At 52.4% G+C, this 23,491-nt stretch overlaps 6 protein-coding genes across 6 annotated transcripts; 5 read left to right on the top strand and 1 right to left on the bottom strand.

Moving 5' to 3' along the window:
* The first annotated feature begins 182 nt into the window (after positions 1–182).
* On the top strand, positions 183–3,021 carry drs1 (putative ATP-dependent RNA helicase DRS1). Its single transcript, XM_040945915.1, has 2 exons — positions 183–2,099; positions 2,155–3,021. The coding sequence occupies exons 1-2, from the start codon at positions 345–347 to the stop codon at positions 2,848–2,850; spliced, it is 2,451 nt and encodes an 816-aa protein (XP_040795973.1). The 5' UTR covers positions 183–344; the 3' UTR covers positions 2,851–3,021.
* Positions 3,022–3,581: 560 nt separating this feature from the next.
* On the top strand, positions 3,582–6,319 carry BO72DRAFT_415881 (2-isopropylmalate synthase). Its single transcript, XM_040942582.1, has 4 exons — positions 3,582–3,750; positions 3,833–3,977; positions 4,075–5,652; positions 5,738–6,319. The coding sequence occupies exons 1-4, from the start codon at positions 3,743–3,745 to the stop codon at positions 5,891–5,893; spliced, it is 1,887 nt and encodes a 628-aa protein (XP_040795972.1). The 5' UTR covers positions 3,582–3,742; the 3' UTR covers positions 5,894–6,319.
* Positions 6,320–6,529: 210 nt separating this feature from the next.
* BO72DRAFT_453163 (putative AMP binding domain protein) lies at positions 6,530–13,182 on the bottom strand. Its single transcript, XM_040945914.1, has 6 exons — positions 12,901–13,182; positions 12,784–12,806; positions 8,892–12,637; positions 8,626–8,835; positions 7,972–8,575; positions 6,530–7,913 (listed from the first exon to the last, which is right to left on the bottom strand). Exons 1-6 carry the CDS (start codon positions 12,958–12,960, stop codon positions 7,022–7,024), a joined length of 5,535 nt encoding a protein of 1,844 aa, XP_040795971.1. The 5' UTR covers positions 12,961–13,182; the 3' UTR covers positions 6,530–7,021.
* A 2,532-nt stretch (positions 13,183–15,714) lies between these two features.
* BO72DRAFT_453162 (40S ribosomal protein uS7) lies at positions 15,715–17,066 on the top strand. Its single transcript, XM_040945913.1, has 3 exons — positions 15,715–15,906; positions 16,166–16,349; positions 16,429–17,066. Exons 1-3 carry the CDS (start codon positions 15,761–15,763, stop codon positions 16,744–16,746), a joined length of 648 nt encoding a protein of 215 aa, XP_040795970.1. The 5' UTR covers positions 15,715–15,760; the 3' UTR covers positions 16,747–17,066.
* Positions 17,067–17,340: 274 nt separating this feature from the next.
* On the top strand, positions 17,341–19,955 carry BO72DRAFT_453161 (SDA1 family protein). The gene is made up of 3 exons (XM_040945912.1): positions 17,341–17,565; positions 17,636–17,923; positions 17,982–19,955. Exons 2-3 carry the CDS (start codon positions 17,697–17,699, stop codon positions 19,873–19,875), a joined length of 2,121 nt encoding a protein of 706 aa, XP_040795969.1. The 5' UTR covers positions 17,341–17,565; positions 17,636–17,696; the 3' UTR covers positions 19,876–19,955.
* Positions 19,956–21,946: 1,991 nt separating this feature from the next.
* BO72DRAFT_453160 (uncharacterized protein) lies at positions 21,947–23,423 on the top strand. The gene is made up of 2 exons (XM_040945911.1): positions 21,947–21,986; positions 22,078–23,423. Exon 2 carries the CDS (start codon positions 22,182–22,184, stop codon positions 22,974–22,976), a length of 795 nt encoding a protein of 264 aa, XP_040795968.1. The 5' UTR covers positions 21,947–21,986; positions 22,078–22,181; the 3' UTR covers positions 22,977–23,423.
* Positions 23,424–23,491: the final 68 nt, after the last annotated feature.

Below are 23,491 nucleotides of genomic sequence, written 5' to 3'. Positions count from 1 at the left end.
CACCAGCCTCTGTAACCAACAAACAAAGATTTGTATAGGAAACAGACAGCCGAATAGACCCAATCACTAACACCCCAAGAAAGCGGAAACACTTTCTGCCGGTATTGGACGTCTCACCGCCTCGGAAGTTTCAACTTTTTTTCCATTCCCGCATTCCACTGGTTCCTGGCCGATTTGACTGGTGAGAAACAAAAAAAAGTTGGGGGCTTGAGATTTCACTCTTTTTCGATCATTACATCCTCCTACGCAGATTTCTTCACTAGTCTTACCAATTAGTCTGGAATTGGACAATCTGGAACAACAAGGAACCTTTCAACGCTTCTGAATAAGAATCCGAAGAAAAGATGGCTCCCAAACGGAAGGTGGATGACGACTTCGTCATGACGTTGTCCGACGACGAGAACGACACGCCCAATCAGCTTGACGAGGAAGGTGACAACGACGAATTCGCCTCGAAGAGGACCGACGCTGCGACGAAAAAGCGCAAGAGGGAGGAGCCGGCCGACACCAAGAACAAGAAGGTGAAGCAGCAGCAGGAGAACAAGAAGCAGGCCAACAAGTCGTCGAAGAAAGGCTCGAAGCAGGCTGCGCAATTGGAGCCGGAAGAGGAGGACAGCGAAGAGGACAGCGAAGATGAGGAGGCCGATGCCGCTGAGGATGATGGGGCCCTGAACCCCGATTTCGAATTCGATGTGGGAGGGGTTGCGAATGAGGTGACCGAGTTCGATGGGTGGGCGCAGAATGTGCCTGACGAGGAGACGGCAAGAAAGGGCGACAAGAAAGCGGTTGACATCGATGAGATCATTGAGAGGCGGCAGGCAAAGAAAGAGGCTGCGGCGAAGAAAAAGCAGAAGAGGCAGCAGGTGGCTGAGGAGGATGATAGTGGAGATGAGTCGGATGGGGGCATGTCCGTCGATTTCGGCGATGATGAGCTGATGGCGGAGGATGGCTTCGGCATGGGCGCTGATGGCGAGGATGAGAGTGGAAATGAAAATGCGGACGAGGACTCAGAAGAGGAGGCCGAGGAGGACGACGAAGAGGCTAACGAGGATGATGAGGATGAGGACGAAGATGAGGAAGCTGCTTCCGACGACGACTCCGTCGCTACTCCTGTCGCGCACCCTGACGATGTGGGCGCTGACGAGGAATCTGATGCGGAGAGCGAAGTTGACGCTGAAGAAGCAGCCAAACGCAAGGCATTCTTCGCCCCCGAGGAGAAGACTGAGACCTCTGCTGTCAACACGAAACGATCCTTCCAGGACTTCAACCTGTCGCGACCTATCCTTCGTGGTCTGGCTGCGGTCAACTTCTCCAACCCGACCCCCATCCAGCAGAAGACCATCCCCGTTGCGCTTCTCGGAAAGGATATCGTTGGCAGTGCCGTTACTGGTTCCGGTAAGACGGCTGCCTTCGTCGTTCCCATTCTCGAACGTCTGCTCTTCCGTCCGCGCAAGGTCCCTACCAGCCGTGTCGCGATTCTGATGCCCACTCGCGAGTTGGCAGTCCAGTGTTACAATGTGGCCACCAAGCTGGCCACCTACACCGATATCACCTTTTGTCAGTTGGTTGGTGGTTTCAGCCTGCGTGAGCAGGAGAACATTCTCAAGAAGCGGCCCGACGTGATTATTGCCACCCCGGGTCGTTTCATCGATCATATGCGCAACTCGCCTAGTTTCACGGTTGATACACTCGAGATTCTGGTGCTCGATGAAGCCGACCGCATGCTCGAGGACGGTTTCGCTGACGAACTGAACGAGATCTTGACTACTATCCCTAAGTCCCGCCAAACCATGCTCTTCTCCGCTACGATGACCGACACGGTCGACAAGCTTATCCGCGTCGGTCTGAACCGTCCCGTGCGCCTGATGGTCGATTCGAAGAAGAACACGGCCTTGACGCTGACCCAGGAATTCGTGCGTCTCCGCCCTGGTCGGGAAGACAAGCGCCTGGGTTACCTGCTGTATCTGTGCAAGGAAATTTACACTGGACGAGTGATCGTCTTCTTCCGCCAAAAGAAAGAGGCCCACCGCGTCCGCATTGTTTTCAGTCTGCTTGGGTTGAAAGCTGCCGAGCTTCACGGTAGCATGAGCCAAGAACAGGTATGTCCGAATCTATCCTACGACTTATGAGCCCGAGCTAACCGCCGTTCTGCAGCGTATCAAAAGCGTGGAGAGCTTCCGTGACGGCAAGGCTGCCTTCCTCCTGGCCACCGACCTGGCGTCTCGTGGTCTGGATATCAAGGGAGTGGAAACGGTCATCAACTACGAAGCCCCGCAAAGTTACGAGATCTATCTTCACCGTGTCGGTCGTACTGCGCGTGCCGGTCGCTCGGGTCGGGCCTGCACGATTGCGGCCGAGCCAGACCGCAAGGTGGTGAAGGCCGCCGTCAAGGCCGGCAAGGCGCAAGGTGCCAAGATCGCCAGTCGAGTGATCGACCCTGCGGTTGCGGATTCATGGGCGGCGAAGGCCGAAGGATTAGCCGATGAGATTGAGGAAGTTTTGGAAGAGGAGAAAGTGGAAAAGCAGCTGGCACAAGCTGAGATGCAGGTGACCAAGGGAGAGAATCTGATCAAGCACGAGGCCGAGATCAAGTCCCGGCCCAAGCGGACGTGGTTTGAAACCGAGAAAGACAAGCGCGCAGCTCGCAAGCTGGGCGCAGAGGCATTGAACGGACCCGGTCAGTCGAAGAAGGAGAAGGTGAAGCTGAGCAACAAGGACAAGAAGAAATTGGATGACTCCAGACAGCGCTTGGAGGGCAATGCCGGCTGGAAGAAGGGCAAGAACATGCGAGAGTCGCAAAAGAATGGGAGAGTTCCGACTGAGAAGAAGGGCAAGAAGGGGAAAAAATGAAAATGAGGGTGGTGATGATGACGATGATTGAAGCCTGTTGAGTGTACTTAGTGTATATACCTTTTTCCACGATTTTTTTTTCCTTTTCCTTTTTCTCTTTTCTCTCTCCATCGCCAGCTAGATGTGGTGCCAATGATTCCATTTTCCAAACCGAGTAAATCAACGGGCAGCGTCGGCTATCCGCGGGGGTGGACTCTGATGAGGAGGAAGGAGAGGGTTGACCGCCTCCGGTCATCGGCGTGCCGGTTCCCCCCTTCCCCCCCAGACTTACCCGGAGCGGGAGACTCGCAGCTTTGCTTTCCCGGTCGGGGGGTTGCTAATCACTGCAATGTGATTGAAGAAGGACTTGGAGAAGGACTGACGGTAGAATAGTAGGCACAATGTTGTCAATGCGCAAGGTGACCGACCGAGACTCTGGAGCAATTTAATTTTACTCAATACGTGCACTCGCATCCATGATGTCTTTTGCAGACAGTGGATGTTGTTGTTAGATGATGTTCTGTCGAGGGAAGAAGGCGATTATCCTATCAGACCTCGCCCCGCCATCCGCTGTCGGCGCCGTACAGTAAAAAAAATCAATGATGGAGCGTCATCCAAAGAAATTCCAACTTGACTCACTCCCTCGCCGCTTTCTTATAACTAAATAACTACCTCGTACTCTCGCCCTTCCTATTTCTTTCTTCTTACTCTCTCCTTCAAACCACCACCAACCCGCTCTGTCTACTTCCTCTTCACGAGGCAATTCCTCATTCCCTAAAATCCTCTTTTCCTCTACTCCAATCCAACCCCAGCTTTGTCTCGACTCTCAACCTCAATTCCCCCCCCACCGTCTTTCCTCCCTCTTCCCCGCTGCGGATCCCCCCTCCCCCCTCCGCTCGCTCTCTCGCCCATCATGCCCATGTAAGCTCCCATTGCCGTTTCTCCTTCATATTTGGTGCTCTGTCAGACGTCAGAATATGTAACTGATTAATTTCCGTTACAGGCTCAAAGATCCCTCGAAGAAATACAAGCGGTTTCAGCCGATCCACCTTCCTGACCGCCAATGGCCCAACAAGGTCATCGATAACCCTCCCCGCTGGCTGGCCACGGATTTGAGAGATGGTAACCAGAGCTTGCCCGACCCCATGGTATGACTTTCCCTCCCTTTGCTTTTAGTAGATTGGTTCCTCTTTGGGGTACAATTGATTGCCACCCGAGCAGACTAACATGTGTCCTCCGTGACAGGATGGGGAACAAAAACTCCGCTTCTTCAAGATGCTCCGCGACATCGGTTACAAGGAAATCGAAGTCTCATTCCCCTCTGCCTCCCAAACTGACTTCGACTTTACCCGTCGCCTGGTCGAAACCCCTGGCCTGGTTCCCGATGATGTATGGCTTCAAGTCCTGTCCCCGTGTCGCGAGGACCTGATCCGGCGCACGGTAGACTCCCTCAAGGGAGCCAAGAAGGCGATCCTGCACATCTACCTGGCTACAAGTCCGTGTTTCCGGCGTATCGTCTTCAATATGGACAAGGAGAAGAGCTTGGAGATGGCCGTCCGCTGCACCAAGTATGCGCGGTCGATCACCAAGGATGACCCTGAGATGGCTGGTACAGAATGGCACTTCGAGTTCTCGCCGGAGACTTTCTCAGATACCGAGCCCGAGTTCGCCGCACAGGTATGCGAGGCCGTCAAGGCCGCCTGGGAGCCCACGGAGAAGGACCCCATCATTTTCAACCTGCCCGCCACGGTTGAGATGTCGACCCCCAACGTCTTCGCCGACCAGGTCGAGTTCTTCTGCCGCAACGTCTCTGAGCGCGAGAAATACGTTGTCTCCGTTCACCCCCACAACGACCGCGGTTGCGCCGTCGCCGCCGCCGAGTTGGCCCAGATGGCTGGCGCACAGCGTGTCGAGGGTACCCTGTTCGGCAACGGTGAGCGCACTGGAAACGTTGACCTGGTCACCCTGGCCCTCAACCTCTATACGCAAGGTGTCTCGCCCAAGGTCGACTTCTCCGACATCAACTCGGTCATTAAGGTCGTCGAGGAGAGCAACAAGATTCCCGTGAACGAGAGATGGCCCTACGGCGGGCAGCTGGTGGTGTGCGCTTTCAGCGGCAGTCACCAGGACGCGATCAAGAAGGGATTCAAGCTTCGCGAGGAGGCGGGCGCCAGCGACGACACGAAATGGGAGATCCCCTACTTGCCCCTGGACCCGCAGGATATCGGCCGGACCTACGAGGCTGTTATCCGTGTCAACTCGCAGAGCGGCAAAGGTGGTGCCGCTTGGGTCATCCTGCGCAGCCTGGAGCTGGATCTCCCGCGCGCTCTGCAGGTGGAGTTCAGCAAGATCGTGCAGCGCAAGACCGAAGATGTCAGCCGCGAGCTGCTGCCCAGCGAAGTGGTGGCCCTGTTCGAGGAAGCCTACCACCTCAAGTCCAACCCGCGCTTCACGCTGATCGACTACAACATCACGACGGACCGGTCGACCTCCCCCGCACCTCCAGAGCCCGGCAAAGCTCTCAACACCAAGAACCTCAAGCGTCGCTTCACGGGTATCATCGAGATCGACAACGTTCAGCACGGCATCACCGGTGTTGGCCCCGGTGCCATCTCCTCGCTGGCCAACGCGCTGGCCACCCTGGGCATCGACCTCGATGTTGTCGACTACAAGGAACATGCCATTGGTCTGGGTCGCGACGTAAAGGCTGCCACCTACATCCAGTGTACTGCCGCCGGCAGCAAGGAAACCGTCTGGGGTGTTGGCATTCACCAGGATGTTGTCCAAGCCAGTTTGATTGCTCTCCTCAGCGCCGCCAGCTCTGTAAGTCCTTCCGTCTACCCTGTCACTCCCCTGCCTCTTCTCCAACCGAAAACCTAAGTTACTAATCATGAATCGCAAAAATCAGTTCCTCACCAGCCGCGCCGGCTCTCCCGCCCCATTCCGCCCTATCCGTTCCAACACTCTCACAGACGAGGACCTCGAAGCCCTCGAAACCCTCGCCGGCAGCTCCAAGCCCAAAGTCGATTTGGCCAGCCTCACCAAGCAAGCCGAGAGCCAGTGATTGGCTGTCTATCGTCAACAAAGAACAAGTCTTTCTTGTCTACTTTTAAACATAACAAAACGTCTTTCGGTTTTGGGAGCATTTCTCTTGTTTCATAATGTCTAGGGGCGGGTCCTGGGAGGAATATATCCTCTTCTCTTTTTTCCTTTTTTTTCCCCCTTCTTTTTTCTATATTACACGAATGTGAATGAAAGGTTTTGAGAAACTTTGTAATGTTCTCCGTGAGGAGCTCCGAGAAGGGGGGAGGAGAAAGAGACAGAGAAAGCATGTGCGTGTGTTGTCACTAAAAGTGCTGGGTGGGTAATTTCGGGGCTAGTATTGTGAAGCAGATTCGTGCGATACTATCTTGCCAATATACGTTTCGAACCTTTCTATAGTACGATGCAAACATCTCAAGTGTACACACGCTGTCTGGTTGGATAACTGGCGGCTTCGAACTAAATTGAAGATCTATTGGCCTAGTACAACCCGTGAAAGACCTATCCAATTAATCACTGTCCAAAGTTTGGGGACAGGAAGAGCGGATCGAATTAGAGAGGCTTGGATGGTGTGAATGTCTACGGATCTCCGATCTTCTATGGGCTACAGTCAAGGCTCTGCTCAGCAACAGGAGGTAAGATGCTCATGGTCAACAGGGTAATGAAGGATTCTTTTGAAGCTAATATAGGAGAATGTGGCTGCCTATCAATGCTATAACATCCGAGCACGTCTTTCTATATCAGGAAGGTAGTGTCATAGGCCGGGGCGGGGCCCAACAAGAAAAGAAGAAGAGGGGTATGCTATGTACAGAACAATGCATGTCGTTCGTCATGGGGCAGGAGTTGCGGGGGAAGCAAGGGGGCGAGCACATATACTTGTCAGACTGGAAGCAATAAAGCAATATAGGGGTTTTATGATAAAAGGATAAAGCCAATCAGAGTAGGAAGAAGAAGGGAAAAAAAGAGAGGGATGAGGCTTCATGATGATGGGCAGGCTATGCAAAATGGAAAACGGGAAAACGTGAGGTACCATGAAGGTGCTGCAAGTCGGTCAACAAGACACACACAAAGCCGGTTCGGCAAAATAGGCCTCGCAGCCTCGTACAAACAGACTGTTATGTACAGTACAGTAAATGCCGATCGCACTTAACTAACGTTGCTGATAGGGTGTCCCTTCGTGACTCGGAGCGTCGTCAAATCCCAGGGTGGATTGATAAATTAATGCTTCTTGTGGCCAGTCCCCGGAGCTGCGATCTAATGTGTCGGAAACAGGCTTTTGGTTGTATGAGTCGGACCGCGCAGGGAAGTTCCCACTTGCTTGCTGCGGCTGTGGTCCTGGGCCACCTCGATAGGGAAGAGTCTCGCCCATCATAGGAGCTCCTGGACCCGCCTGGGTAGACGAGCCGGCACCTGTCGTGTGGGTGAAATCTCCGAATTCGAAGCCGAAGTCGGGATGACCAAGGGCCGAGGGAAGCTCGGCTCCTGTTACGGCAGTAACTCCATTCGTTGAAGCGGTTGTCGGTCGCGAGGGTTCAGTAATATGTGGAACAGAGGCTATACCTTCAGACGCAGTGCCGGTAGGGCTGCCAATGCCAGGTTCCTGCATGCCAGAATACGAGTGTATGGATGCTTCAGAATGCTCGACAAGAACCGGAGCGGGCGACCGGGGTAAGGGCTCGGTATCCGGTACAACAGTAGATCTGCGAGTGCTGTTGCCCATAGTGCTGCCAGGTTTCGAGCTTCGACTCATCCGGTGCTGGGGTGCCGCGAAGGGGTTCTCAGAGCCTTCCATGTCACGAATGCTGAATTGGGCGATCGTTCGCAATTTTCGGGTAACCCACGAAGCCAGCACCTTACCGCGTTGCTTCTCTCCAAGACGAGATCTAGGGAAGTCTCCGTGGGAAACGAAGGCAACAATATCTGCAACGACTTGGTGCTCGTTGAGAATGGCATCAACAATAACAGGAACAAGTGATGCCAAATAAGCCTTTCTTGTTACCTCGACTACGACCACAATGAGGCCACCCGCTTGGAAAACGGCACTGATGGTGTTAATTAGCACGCGCACATGCAGCAGGAAGTTTTTCGTTGATCACCTACCACCCTCCGGTCACAATATTGCGGTGACATCTCTCCACCGACGACTCGATATCCATCGGGAAGTGGTTCAATCCGTTAACCTCAAAAGTCTCGCCGATTCCACCAAGGACGAAGAGAACTTGCATCTCCACCGGTTGGCCATTAGGACCAATTGGCCTTGTAACTGTGTGGAGGAAGCCCAGGTCTCCCGTCCGAACGTACGCCACGTTGGGGTCTCCATCCACTACCCGTCCGTTGAAGCGCTCCATATCAAAGTCCTGCCTAGAACCATAGAAGGCTTTGGCACAGGCATCGGATTGAATCCAAATCTCACCGTACTCTCCCACATGCGACAAGGTACATGTCTCCGGGTTCACAATCGCTATTTGTGTATTGACTGGCACCATACCCGAGTCTTGCAGAACAAGAGCGGTGGGATCAGTATCCGGGTCGACCGGATAGACAAGTCCCCTACGCAGAGAGCGCAGATCGAGCCATAATTCCACAGGCTCAATGCACATATACGACCTCGTAACTACCATAGGGTTCAAGACGTGGGAGTAAACGATGTTGATCGCGGTGCGGTCGAGACTGGTAGAAGCGAAATGGAGACGCACTTTTTGGTCTATAGTACTATTAGCAAGGTTCCTTCACAAATAGCACAGAGAGGCGCACAAATATCGACTCGCGGCCGTCCTTCTGCAGATATCATCAGGTTTTTCAGCTCTTGCAGCTGGAAACCCTTACCAGCCATGGCGCTCATTGCATAATCTAACATCTGGGCTGTGGCATATGTGTCCTTGATTTTGTACCGGGAGAGGGTGACGAAAAGAGTCATGGGATTCTGGGCGAAATCGACTGGCGAAACTAGATACGTAGGCGCACCTGCGAGGCCAATCAACACACGTAATTGCTCGTCAGGGTCTATGAGCTTGACTTACCGACATAAATACCCATAAGACAGGTATGGAGGAATCCGAGTCCTAGAGTGCTTCGTACGCTTCCCAAGACCGGCCTCATGCTGGTCATTTGACATGTCTCCTTCTGGACTTTACACATGCCCATAATAGTGTCATGACCGATCTGGACCGAAATTCTCCTTTGGTCAGGAGTCCAATAAGTCCAAACCATGGCTGCCTGACTGCTTTGTTTCCAGGTCTCTTTCGCGGTAAACCCAAGATCTCTACATCCATGAGACTGTTTAGGAGGCTTCGTGGTGTTGTAAATGGCCGGGACCCCAATTCGTAGGACTTGCGCAGATTGCTTGATATGCTGAGATACCAGCTTCTGCCTTAGGACATGGTCAACGTCACTGTTGACAATGATCGCCTTGACTCGGAAGTCATTGATAACATGGAGGAATGCAGGAGCATCTTCAGAAAGACGATTCTGATCAATGGGAGCAAGAGGAACTGCCACCGCGCCCAAGCAGAGACAGGCATGGACTGCATAGACATATTCTTCCGAATGGGTGTACATCAAGATCAGATGATCGCCAGGTCGAACCTTGACCTTGTTCTTCAAGTACATGGCTACAGCAGCAACCTTCAGATCGAATTTCTTCCAGGTAATGCCTTTACCTTCCTTTCCACGACCATCAATGGAACAATAAGCGAGTTCCTCGGCTTGACGAGAAACACGCCATTGAAGAAGATCCACGATGCTAGAAAAGTTGTTCAGTGGTGTAGACGTACGATCATCCATGACGACGTCACGATAGTCAACTCCTGAGTATTGCTTTTCCTGCATTGCAAGCATCTCTTGCCTTGACATTAGTGCAAGTGGAGACCAGATGCCGCCGACGGGATCGACTCCGATCGGCAGATTCAGGACTGACCGCTCAACGCCAAACTTGACATGAACACAAGGTAACGATCCATTGTCGAATTCTTTGCGGCAGAGCATGTTTCCAATTTCGCGTCTTCCATTCTTGGTCACACGAGGGAGCGTATTGGGGGCTGTCAATAGAACACAGTAGACGCGCAGATGGTGCTCCTGGTAAAGAATTTCCATACATCTCTCAGCCAGAGACTCTAAAAGAACTGAATCCAGCTGCCGTGGAGGACCACCTGAAGTTGTTGGGGCTGTCGAAGCTGCGTATGACTCCAATACGACTATCGGAAGATGTTCCTCATTGACGAAAACATCGAAAGCTGTGCAGTCATGGATCTTCGGGATGTTCTTCAGAATGCTGACAATCAAATGCTGGACAAAGAAGTACCGGTGCTCAACGATCTCCTGTCCATGTTCTACCCATTCCACCTTCTGTCGAAGCCGATCTTCGTAAAGGCCCAGGACGAAGACCTTCCCCTCAATTATACAGCCAAGGAGACCTGTTCGAAGGAACTCCGGCTCAACCAAAACAGGTGTGGGGTTACCTTCCTCAAATTTGTATGGCCGTGCATGGAAGATAGCTTCCGTATGCTTCGGCAATGCCCAAAAGCCTCCTGAAAGAGAAGGCGAGTCAACCCAGATCTCGCCAACCACGTTGGGGGTGCACAGCAAATTGGTTTCGGGATCAACCACCGACACTGTAGCATCGGGGATAGGATAGCCGAACGAGCCAACTCTTACAGCGTGAGGCATAGTAGGCGCAAACTTCTTCGCCTCTTCGCCCATGGCTAGAACCACGATCTCGTTGCTCTTCAGAGCCTCCTTGTCCAATAGGACCTCGAGCATTTCAGTCTTTCCTTGTTCTTGCGAGGCAGGAGCGGGAGCAGAAGAGCCACCACCCAAAAGACTGCTACCAAACCCGCTGTTAGTCTCGGTCTTTTCCGATTTCTTCTCTTCCTTCCTGAACCCCTCGCGCTGGCTGGGGTCCATCTCATGCGTCAGAGGGCAGCCCATGCGTTCTTCACCACCCAGCCAATCCCGCACACTAATGACCATGCCACCGTGTTCAGGAAGACAAAGCATTGGAGCGACAATTTCTCGAGCCCTGGGATTGCGCATGGGCCTAAGCCATCGGTCTGCTAGAATTTCATGAAATTCAGGATCGACCGTGAGCGAATCAATCAGACAGAGCTTCACCGATCCAAAATTGGGTTCAGAATTCTTCTTGTAATGTCGCGTGGCCATTGGATCTTGCTGGTAGTTGTATGCTGCGATTTTCAAGCCGGGGTAGTCAGCCGCCATGAGAGTTGCCCTGTATTTAGTGATTAAGTGAGCATAAAGACCAGGTGTCTCTACGGCCCGATCTTCAAGCCAGACAGTGGTGTGGCCCCCGTACACAGTAAGGAGGACGCCTAAAATCATTCCAATGCCTTGTCTGGGATCCAAGTAGCTGATAAGAGTCTCTCCACGTTGTTTCGCTGTGCTCGAAGATGCAGGCACCGTCGAAACTATTGCGCCGAGACAAGCCATCTGATGCATAATCGTTCGATGGCTCATGACAACACCACGCAGGTCTCCGGTAGGGGCCCTTGAAAATTCAATGTAAGCCAGATCGGGAACCACGAGCGGTGGGGTATCGTCTTTCTTCTTTGGGTGGTAGCTGCCAAACTCGTTCGTCTTCCACCATTCTACCCCTCTAGGCCAATTCAACTTTTGGGTTGTGATGTCTCTCTGGAAGCTCTTGAGGTTATTCTCCGTAGTTAGAGCGAGATGTGCTTGCGTGGAAGTCAAGATCAGGTTGAGGCTTTGATAGTCCTCGAGACTGTTTATCGGGACAGCGACAACTCCGGCGATGAAACATCCCATCAGGGCCACAGCAAACTCAATGATCTCGGAGTCGCGGTAGATCAAAGCCACGCGATCACCGCGATAGAGATTGCTCTTGTCCCGAATAACCTGCGCCACCTTCTCCGCGCGACTAGCAAGTTTGTCCCAAGTGATCGAGGCGATCTCCTTTCCTTTCTGGTCTAGGACCCAATAAGCAGGCTGCTTCGCATGCACTCGAGCACGATGCCGGAGAACCGCCGGGATGTTTTCGAAATTAGACATGGGGGTGTTCTTGTCGTGGGGGTCATGAACCGCAAATGGGATGTCCCGAGGTTCCAACGGTAGTAGGTGATCAAGTGCCGGTCCGTGAGGAAGTTCAGAAGCAGGAATCAATGGCGGTGCCATATTTGCCGTAGGGGAAAATGTGTCTGATTGGGAATAGCGATGAAAGCCACCACCGTAACTGTCTCTATAATCGTCCTGTTGCTGACCAGCAAAATCGGAGAAGTACCCCTGCTGAGAGTCGAGCATGGTCGACTGTCGCGTACCAGTGCCAGATGGCATATCGTAGGCCCCGACAGGCTCATCGTAATGATCGTGCGGAGGGCCCGGATTGAATGCATAGTTCTGACTTAAAAGGGTTGCCGTCCTCGAATTCTCTTGTAGCGGCGGCGCAGGCTGTGCCTTCGGAAGGAAAAGAGAATCATAAGAAGCGGCTGACGGGGCTCTGTCTCCAGGTAATAACATGCTGTCTCGTTCGTATGAACCCTGCGTCTCGCCACTTATCCTCCGATCATGTCCGAAGCCCCCATTCTGAAAACTGTCGCGGCCGTTCGAGAAGGAATCCGACGGCCCACCATGGCTTGTGGAATCGGCCGTAGGGGGTCTGACGTTGAGGATAGCCGGAGGCGGGTGAGTTGAACTGGTGATTGATGAGGGAGCATTTCCGGATGTAGGGGTATTGAGGTCGAGTGCCATATTAGGCCCGAAAAACTGCGAGAGGAGTAATGTGCGCCGTTTCTGATATCTGCGACAAAATTAGTTCATGATCAAGTTGATGGTCTGCCACAAAACGTGTGTCCTGGGATTCTGAATAGATGCTGATGATGTTTGTCCTGAGGGGGGCATTATCCGCGTACACTGCCCGATTTTCGGCACCAACAGGATGCTTACCCTTTCTCGGTGATATCACCTTCCTAATAGTGCAGAGCAAGAGCAAGTCAGCCAAAGAATTGCCAATACGATAACCAGGTCCTAGATGGGCAGAAAGCAATGGTGACCGTCTCGTACCTCCAATTCCTTGTCAAGGTCGCGCAGAGCGGACTGCAGCTCAGGATTGTCGTCCGCCATGATCACAGAAGCGCTGAAGGGGGACAAATCGAGGGGCTGTCATTCGAGGGCGCGTACGACTGGGCGTGAACGAAGAAAGATGCTCTCATCGCAGGGTGTTTGAGTTGGCAATACAGGCACTGGGAACAGATGGGGAGAAAAGAAGAAGTCCCCAATAAATGCGGCCTCTTGCGACCGAGGAGAAGCAGTTAGAATGGGGGGATGTGGAGGAGGGGAAGGGGGGGGGGATGGGGGGATTCTCTCACGTTCCTCGGAGTGTCTCTCGCTTTTCTCCGCGCCCGAAGAGCCACAAAGAGCCACAACGTCACCTGCCGAGTGGGCTTTAATTAGGTGGGAGTAGGGCCTGTGAGGCGGGCCGCAGACGCACAATTGGCACTGTTGGCACAATTGGCACCGCCACACCGCGGGATGATGGACGATGAGGATCTGGGGATGATGTTAAATTAAGGTACTGTACAGTACAAAAATACAGCCAACTACGTCCTATATAAGAGACTGGCGGCTCGTTTCATTCTAGTGGTAAATGCGCTTAACGCTCGTCTTCAGTCACCACGACGACCATAGATGACCCCTGAAAGAACATATTATCTTGTGTTTCCAGTGACAGGTACGCGTTCTTGTAACAGCCAATCCTCATGTCCGTCCCTCGGTGGTGTGGGAGGGATTTCTGCATGATTTGACTCTCACCGGCTTTTCCGCTACCCGGTGCGGGATGTTCCCCTTTCTGACTTATTCACATAGTCTATCCAAGGTTGGGGAGTTGACCTTCCCTTGCCAGACGGTAGACCTTGTACCAACACTAAAATTACTCTAATAAACTAGAAACGAGATTTCACAGCAACCTATAGTACTCTCTTTCGCTCAAATCTATACTTTTTCTATCTTTGAACATCTTTCTACTCTAGCTCAGGTGGAGTCAATGCATGCACCTTGGCGCCGAGATCCACCTAAGGAGAACAATCGACTGGTGAGAATAATAACCACCCCCTGGTGGTATTGAATCAATCCGATGCCGATTGTGCTGTGTCAACCTGTCACAAGAGTTTCCTCTGGGAAATTGCGGGAAGACCAACCCTGCTCATTTCTACTAACCTTGAACCTACCATCCAGCTTAAGACTGGAAGCGGTTCAGAACAAACTCATGCCTTGAATGAACTTGCTACGAAATGTTTTCTGAATCCAGGGCTGATTACGAGGCACTCGTTTTCAATGACGCGCTCTGGGATCGTCTTCATCACCTTCTTGCGCAATGCTATTATTGAAGTCTAGTCCAGCCTAGTCTGAGCAAGTCAGTCAGCATGGAATGGAGTCCAGCTGGTGTTAGTATAACAGTGACTCTCGGATGAAAAGGCGCTCTGACGACTGAAGTCCTCCATGCAGCGTTAGGAGCTCGTAGGACTATTGGTCACCTGTTATTTACACCTCGGTGGCTTCGAATCAGAGATCGCCTGCTTGTGAACTCGCTTCACGTTAACCAGGGTTTGAATGGGGTACATCAAGACACCGCTCATTAGGGCGTAATGATGAGTCTCCCCTCAATATGATTGATGAAGTCGAGATCCGGCCCATTGAGTTTGGAGGGCCAATCACCAGGGAACATTACTTGTAGAACGGAACTAGAGTCCGACCATGCCCTTATGACAAACTAATCCCCAGGTGTCTACATGGTTCGCCTATCTGCTACGATCACTGCGATACGTGCGATGAAAGTCTACTCCGATCAGATGAGCAGAAGACCCTACCCTGTTGACCAGGGGCATAGAGATAGGCATGATCGTCCTGCAGCTCCAAGTGAGAGGAGGCTATCGGTTCGAGGGCATGAATTCCATGCTCGTAATGCGACCGAGCACAGACCTACTGCTATCGAGCGAGTGCTGGAGTCCTTCAATACCAACATAGAAGAACTTCACTTTTTGCGAGATCGCTTGAAGGGTTGTGCTCAAAGACTCGCTCTCTCCGGCTCTGACCATACGTGGATGCAGTCATTGTGACTCTTATAGCGGGAATGAACAATCGTGGTCGTTGATCGCAATTCTCATCCAATCATTCGAGATCTGTCCAGTCAATCCGGCAGAAGATCTGTTAACTGGCGCCGCGTGGATGTAGCTTCTCCAATCTGGAAGACATCGTTTTGAGCCATCGAAGGTAAAATAAACTTCGCAGACAAGTGTTGCATCCTAGAAATAAGGGCAATCGATTCGTTGAGGATGCCGTGCTATAATTGAGATCCTAAAATCAAGACCAGATACCCCACAAGCGGTCTTTGGTCTGTCTCAAATCGATCCCCTAAAGCAACGAGCGCATGCTGCTGCTGGGTTGACCGATGGTGAAGGACTCTGTCCCAAACGATTGGCCCAAGACTGATATTTCGAGCGTGTACATAGTAGAACTCGGTGATCAGGCTTGAGCGGCTGTGAAAGTGATAGGCTAGTATCGATGGCCTTTCCTCCAGCAAAATACAGTCTAGATCATCGAGGATAGTTCGTAACATGTCGGTGGGTTGAAAGCGGAGTCAGATGTGGTTATCTACCGGGTCATCATGGGCTAATCCTGATCAGGATTGGTGCACCGGAGCAGACCCGTTAGTGCTCAATCACATGACACCACCGGCACCATTGGTGGTCGGCCCTGCCCTAAGCCCACCCACCGCTAAGCGAGTCGCACCTCGAATTTCCGTGGGCTCAGCGACACATTTCAGCCGACCGACTGTATTCGTCGACGTTGCAGGATCACCCAACGACACCGTCCGCCACCCCTTCACGTATCCCTCCCTCGACAACAGGTGCATACGTCGTCCAACATGTCTGAACACGGCGAAGTCGAGGTCGAAAACCCTGCTGCGGCCTTCCAGGTCCTGCCCAAGGATGCTCTTGCCGAGCAGGGCAGCGTGAAGCTGTTCAACAAGTGGAGCTACGAGGATGTTGAGATCCGGGACATCTCCTTGACGTAGGTGCTTCCCATTTCATCGCGATTGTTATTACCACGAAGAGAAGGAACGAATTGGCGCTATGGAGGAAAACAAATTTGCACCAGCCTGTTTGTCGGGTTGGAGGCAGCCGTCGATTCGAATCCAAGCAAAACACGACGCGGAAGGATTTGCGCAAATGGGGCAAAAGAGAAAGAATCTTGATTCAGAATGGATTGGACAAGGGAGGACGGCAAAGGCTCGAAATGAGATGTGCTGACTCGAATTTCACGCAACCAGCGACTACATCCAGATCCGCTCCCCTGTCTACCTTCCTCACTCCGCTGGTCGCTATGCCGCCAAGCGTTTCCGCAAGGCTCAGTGCCCCATCATCGAGCGCCTGACCAACTCCCTCATGATGAACGGCCGCAACAACGGAAAGAAGCTCATGGCTGTCCGCATCGTTGCTCACGCTTTCGAGATCGTATGTTCTACCGAAGCACTACTCCACCGACAGAAAACCGAAATCAGCCTTGGAAGAAGGCGCTAACAGTTCGCATTAGATCCACATCATGACCGACCAGAACCCTCTCCAGGTTGCCGTTGATGCCATTGTCAACTGTGGTCCCCGTGAAGACAGCACCCGTATTGGTTCCGCTGGTACCGTCCGTCGCCAGGCCGTCGATGTTTCTCCCCTCCGCCGTGTCAACCAGTCCATCGCTCTCCTGACCATCGGTGCTCGTGAGGCCTCTTTCCGCAACATCAAGAGCATTGCCGAGTGCTTGGCTGAGGAGCTCATCAACGCCGCCAAGGGTAGCTCCAACTCCTACGCCATCAAGAAGAAGGACGAGCTCGAGCGTGTTGCCAAGAGCAACCGGTAAAGTGGGAACTTTGGGCGTATTCTCCGTTTGGTTCTGGTTTTGCGTGTACTGGAGTGGACGGGGGGTTCAATAGGATTCAGTCGATTTGCATGCATCTGCGCGACTGTACATACCTGAAAACAGTCACGGGAGGGAGCGAGATCCTCAAAAATGAGAGAATTGGACGGCTTTCCTTCCACAGTAGTTGAGATGCGATCATGAAGACCTCTGGCTTGTTCGGAGTCAGAACCTACCATTTTTTAACTCCAAACGAAAAGATTTTTTTACCTGTTCTCATGTTCTTTCGGCCATTGTAGTATTTGAACACACTTGATGAACCCCTCAACGACTCTATCATGTGTAGCCTAGATCTGTCTCTACTTATGAAAATTAGTCGTGCGGCAAGCGCAGCAGCGCTTGATAGACAAATAGACAAAATCTGATGTCGCAGGGACCACTGCAGTTCAGTTGTTCCCGCCGTCGCCGCCTTTGGCTGATCGCTTATCGATAGGCCAGAACCCCGTAGCAGGAGAAAAAAAATGTTCTGGGTCTGAATCATTATCAGCCACGGGCAGAGCCAACCACCTTCTTCCATCTCCCTCCTCAACCCCATCAACCCATATCACTCCTCTAAATTCTCACCATATCCAGTCGCAAATATGGTGAAGAGGAAGTTAGGGGCCTTGGAAAAGGTCGAGGCTGATCTGTAAGTGCTCCTCACTGTCGGACAGAGAAAATTCTACCCGCCGACTCGGAGAGAGAACTTCATCACGATCTCTGACACATTGTTACCTTTTTTTCCAGGCCTAATCTTCAGCACAAGATTAGAAGAGACCCCAAGTAAGTCATTTTTTTACCGCTACAATCCCCACGACTGCTGGAAGTAAGCTAACCAGGGTGCCTCTGTCAGGTCCTACATCGAAGATTTTCGCGCTCAGCACTACCAATATGAGAGTCACCGCGAGATTTTCATGGCGGCACCTTCGTCGGCCACTGACACGGGTATCATCTCGCTCCGTGAACTGATCGATTTCATCGCCCACGTGGCCGACTGCTACCCTGAAATTACAAAGGACTTTCCTCAGCAACTGATGGATATCCTGTCGCAGCATCACTTGATCTTGCAGGCGGAGTTGCGGGAGAAGATCGTTGGAAGCTTGGTACTTCTGAGAAAGAAGGAACTCTTGGATTCCGCGACGTAAGTCCTTCTCAAATGTTGGCCAATCAAGCGCTACCGCTAATCCGTGCGACTCTAGACTCCTTCAGACACTGTTCCCTATTCTCATCTCAACGCCCAGCAAGACACTGCGCGCATTACTGTTCCAAAAGATCCTGATGGACCTGCGATCTTCCAATGCGAAGTCTACGAATCACAAACTCAACCGTACCATGCAGACCGTCCTTTACAACCTAGTCACTTCCGACCGCACCTCCTCCAAGGGTCTGTGGGCTATCAAGCTTACGCGCGAATTGTGGAAGCGCCAGATTTGGACTGATGCCAAGGCTGTCGAAGTCATGAAGGAGGCTAGTCTTGCTACCAACGAGAAGGTCATCGTGGGCGGAATCCGCTTCTTTCTGGGCGGTGATAAGGAACGTGAAGAGATGGAGGATGAGAGCAGCGATGAAGAGGCCATCGACATGGGCAGAGTAAAGCATATCATCGGCATCAACAAGAAGACCAAAAAGAAGGCTCGCGCTGTCGAGAAAGCCAGAGCAACCGTCAAGCGCCGTGAGCGCAAGAAGAACCAACCCCACCCGCTGAACTTCTCCGCGCTTCACCTGTTGCACGATCCCCAGGGGTATGCAGAAAGCCTGTTCTCCAAGCACCTACAGAGCACCAAGTCCAAATTGAACCTGGATCAAAAGCTATTGGTTCTTCAGCTTGTGACTCGCCTGGTCGGTTTGCACAAGCTTCACATCATGCACCTGTACTCCTATTTCCAAAAATACCTCACGCCCCGCCAGCCTTCCGTCACTTCGTTCTTGGCTTCCCTTGCGCAGGCCTCCCACGATCTGGTTCCTCCCGACGACCTTGAGCCCTTGGTTCAGAAGATCGCCAACGAGTTCGTTTCCGAAGCGTCGGCAGCAGAGGTCGCATCCGCAGGTCTCAATGCTATCAGAGAGATTTGCGCGCGCCAACCCCTTGCGATGAACGAGACTCTGTTGCAAGATCTTGTCATGTACAGAAAGAGTAAGGACAAGGGAGTGGTCATGGCCGCTCGTGGTCTGCTCAGTCTGTTCCGTGAACTCAACCCTGAATGGCTCAAGAGAAGAGACCGTGGAAAGGAAGCCTCTATGGGCCTGCGGTCGGGAGAGAAGAAGGAGAAACGCTTCGCCGAGCAAGCGGCCGGCGGTATCGAGGGCATCGAGCTGCTTGAGCAATGGAAGGAAGAGGAACGTCGCAAGAAGAGGGCCGAGAAGGGCCTGCCCTCCGATGCGGAAGATGACGAAGAGGAAGAAGAAGAGGATAATTGGGATGCTTGGAATGTCGAGGAGGACGAGGACAGCGATGACTCTGATGGCTGGATTCAGGTGCAGAGTGATGCTGAGATTGAGCTAAGTGACTCGGATGACGACGACGAAGACTCGAAACGTCCGAAGAAGAAGGCCAAGTCGGATGAAGAGACTGCTGCGGAGACTGCTGCGGAGACGACCACCGAAGAGTCCCAGGCACAGAAGGAATTAGACCAGAAGCTCAGCCTGGCAGCTACTCGCATTCTTACGCCCGCCGATCTGGCGAAGCTGCAGGAGCTACGCACCGAAGCAGCTGTCAACGCCCTTGCGGGCGTGAAGGGGCGTCAATCTGCCAGCAACCGCCACCACGACGACCCCCTGACGGCTGAAGAGATCGAGGGTCTGGCAGCTCTGTCCGCCGGCAAAGCCACGCGCGAGGAACGCATTGCTCATGCCAAGGAGGGCAAGACCGATCGGGCTGAGCACAAGAGTGTGACCGCCAAGCGCAAGGAGAAGAAGGATGCGCAGGGCAAGAGTACTACCAACAAAGAGAAGGCTCGTAAGAAGAACTTCCTCATGACCTTGGGCAAGGCGAAGAGCAAGAACAAGCGCAGTCTGGTGCAAACGCGAGCGGTGTTGAAGGCGCACCAGGAGCGGGCCAAGCGTGGTGGTCGCAGGGGAAACACTGGCAATTGAGGTATATCTTGATGATACCCTTGTTTTATTTCTGAATTGTAGATTGTCGAGAAGCTTGCAAATCATATATTACTCTGCTTATCCGAGTGGTGCCGTTCATTATACATAGGATACGTGACACCCTGTAGTATTTATGTGAAGAGATTGACTGCCAGAACAGTAGAGCGCTCCGAACGGAGAAAAGAACATCCAGATACTGCAGTACGCTTCTAGGGAGAGTGGCCTCTCTCGCACCTTGCTTGATGACTGGATCATCTAAATTTTGTACAAGGGCAATCAGATGAACCACATCTTGCACTGGCCATTGCCGTCTCTCCTGTGCCCTATGTATGGAGTAAGTAGGGTGTACCTAAGTGACTGCCATACCCTTGGTGGTCTAATCCTCAACGCTATGTAGACCCTGAGCTAGGGTTGGAAGCTGCAGAACTGAGCAGGTAAGAACCGTGGGGCTGTCAGCCTTGAAAGAGCTTTCCCCAAGTGAGAAAACTCTCTCGGGTCGTGTCGAAGCAACGTCGCCTACCTACCTTACTGGCAAGATAAATTACAGATGATGCCCGAATCAACCTGAGCCGTCCGGACCTTCGCACACCAGCTGGTAGCTGGCCGTTTCGGCATCATTCCATAGATGAAAGTATGTCAAACGGAACCCCTGAAGAAAATAATAGACGGCGAATTCATTCTCGTATTCTTGTCAAGACCTGAGTAGACCCATGACTTCTAGACATTCGAGGCCTAGAAGGGTGATGTTACAAGTAGATGCACCATAGGCTTTTCAAGATCCTCCTATCATTTCAGGACAGCCTTCTTCAAGGATGTCTACCTGCCCACATAGTAGCATCATATAAGATTTTTCAGACCCGTCCACATGGACAGTGCGATGAGCACGCTGGAGCTTTCGTTCCGGTTTGAATGCTGTTTCATAGCGTAACAGACTGGCCGTAGCTAAGCAAGAGCAGGCGACGCCGACACCATTCTAGCTCCATAGCAACTTCCTGAGATATATTGATCGTAGATGAGCAAGAGCAGGCGGCGTCGAAGCCGTTGTTGTTCAATAGTAACTTCCTCAAATATCATGAATTAGATTACGTCGTTGCTATTTATCTTGACTCTTTCCAGGGACTCCCTCAATTCTGTACTTATCTTCATCATCTTCTCTCATCGCCTTGCGTTTTCGAGCAGTCGAATGGGACGTTGCAGCGATCAGAGCAGGCATTTGTCTTGTTTCGATTGAAGATCCATGTCAGCTCACAGTCTAGGGATGATGCTCCTTCAGCTGGCGTGTCCTAGGGTCAAAATGCCTCTCAGGCAGCATCGCATGCAGTTCATCATCGAGGTAAGTGATTTCCTTGTTACGATCTGAGGCCCCAGCCAGTGAGGAAAACGTCACTTGCGAATGATGCTCAGCTTCGGCTGATACCTTGCTGTATTTGAATAGAACCACCGTGCCCCTCAGACTGCATCACATGCAGGTTTGTTCATCATCGAAGCAAATTATCTCCTTGTTACGACGTGGTGAAGTTCCTTGGATATTCAGCTGAGAAGAGAAGGAGAGAGGGAGGTGGAAGGACCTTTGCTTTATAGTAACTCCAATGCTTAATGGTAACTTAAGGAGTCGGGTGTTCCGCGGAATCCTATTCCGATGCAAGTTCATGATAAATAATGACATCGAAGCCAGAGCGTTTTCGGTTTGCAAGCACTAGTCCGACCATAGATAGACGGCAGCATCATGTAGGTGGCAAGTTGAGAAGGAGAAGAAGCTCTACCAAGGGTGAGTGACAGTAAATATAGTAGATAGCATCATTGTTGTGACTATGTTACATAACTTAGGACTGTACATATGAGCAGTAGTATACCAGATCAGACTAGTCCCAGAAGGGATAGATCAAGGATGACACGTGGCACGTGACAGACGACACGTGCCAGACTCCGGCGCAGCGCGTCGGAAGCGCGTCGCGGGATGCGACCCAAAGAAAAACCCCAGCCTCCAATTCACTTCTTCTCCCTTCGCCGCCGTCTTCATCATTCTTCCTGTTCTTCATCTCATGTTCACACTCTCCTTATTCTTCTCAATCCCCCCCCCCCCCCTACAACAACTGGACAACTATCCCGTAGTAGGTCTCACTTTTTCTTACTCCCTCTTACCTTCCAATCGGAACCCCCTCCATCAAATTATATCTAAGCAATTACATCAACAAAACTCAGCCCGCCCAAACTACCCCACACCCCACCATCCCTAGGGGCCCTCTCCCCTCTCTATCACAAACCACCTTCGCACCCACCAAACACACAAAAAGTCCAAGCCCAACATGCCACCCTCGGCCTCGATCCACCGCACTCTTAGTGCAGCCACAACACCCGATCCCAACTCCAAACGCCGCCGCTTCCAACCCCCGATCACCACCTTCTTCACCACAGCCACCGACCCAACCGCCCACCCCTCGCAAACCGCCCACCACACCCACAACCACTACTCCACCTCGACCTGCTCCCCGACCCCGACCCTTGCCCCGAAGGTCCAGGCCTCCCTCCTCTCCGTCGGCATGCGTGTCCGCAAGTCCATCGCCGAGGGCTACAAGACCCACCACCAGTCGAGCAAAGCCCTCCTCTCCGGGCCCCCGCCATCTTACCACCATGACCAAGACCAGTCCAGTTCTCTGATCACCACCGACGAAGGCGACGCATACTCCCTCCCCGCCAGCTCGCAGGAGTCCACTGACTCCGCCTCCTCCCTCCCGTTCACGGGTACGAAGCGCGGCTTGGGGGACCTCGATCACTACCGCGCCGACAGTAATGAGAGTGACAGTGAGACGGATGATTTCCCCGGCGCTGAGATGTGGGGTCAGCGGATCTCTCGAGCCGAGCCTGCTGCTGCGGTTATTGGGAGGACGATTCTCGCGCCGCGGAGTAAGAACAACAACATCCGGAGGCGGTTTGTGGTCACCGGACGGGATGGTGCTTGCACCGTTGCTACTACGATGGACGTGGAACTTGGGACGGACTTCGAGGAACCGGCTTTTTTGAGGAGTCGGGAGGAGGTGGAGGGGTATGAGCTTGATGGGTCTCCGAGGGCGTGCAGGGAGGTGGAGATGGGGGATGTTTGATTTTTCGCCATTTGGCCTCCAATACCTGCCTTGGGACGTTCGGGGGTGGGAAGAAGGGTTGAATCATGATGTTGTGCTTTGTTTGGGTTTGTCTCTGTGTTTTTTTTTTAGCCAGCGTTGCCATTGTCTGTACTTTACCCCTCTTTTTACCCAGTTCTCTTGTCGAGGGGCGTTTACTGGCTGGTTCCGGTGACCCAGTGATACTCAGGGTTATGATGATATGCTGGAAAGGATTCAGCAGGGGGTTTGCTATGATTGGTCTAGGCTATGCTTCTATGATCTGGGAAGGACTTTTGGGTGACGGATTTCTTGTGCTGTACATATTCTCACCCCCCTTCACCTTATCTTTACGAGTATCAATGCGAGGGAGAGCCAATCGCATGTATAGATAGTGTACTCCGTACATGGACTTGCAATTCCCAAGCAACAAGAAATAAACTGAATTGAAATGAAATACAAGACAAACAACGCTCCAACCAACCCCCAGGACTCCCTCATCCCCGCCAACCAAAAGC

Source organism: Aspergillus fijiensis, assembly GCF_003184825.1.
Source record: "Aspergillus fijiensis CBS 313.89 unplaced genomic scaffold BO72scaffold_85, whole genome shotgun sequence".
In the NCBI taxonomy this organism is placed as follows: Eukaryota; Fungi; Ascomycota; class Eurotiomycetes; order Eurotiales; family Aspergillaceae; genus Aspergillus; species Aspergillus fijiensis.
The sequence above is the reverse complement of the archived record's forward strand: the minus strand, read 5'-3'. Positions and strand labels throughout refer to the sequence as shown.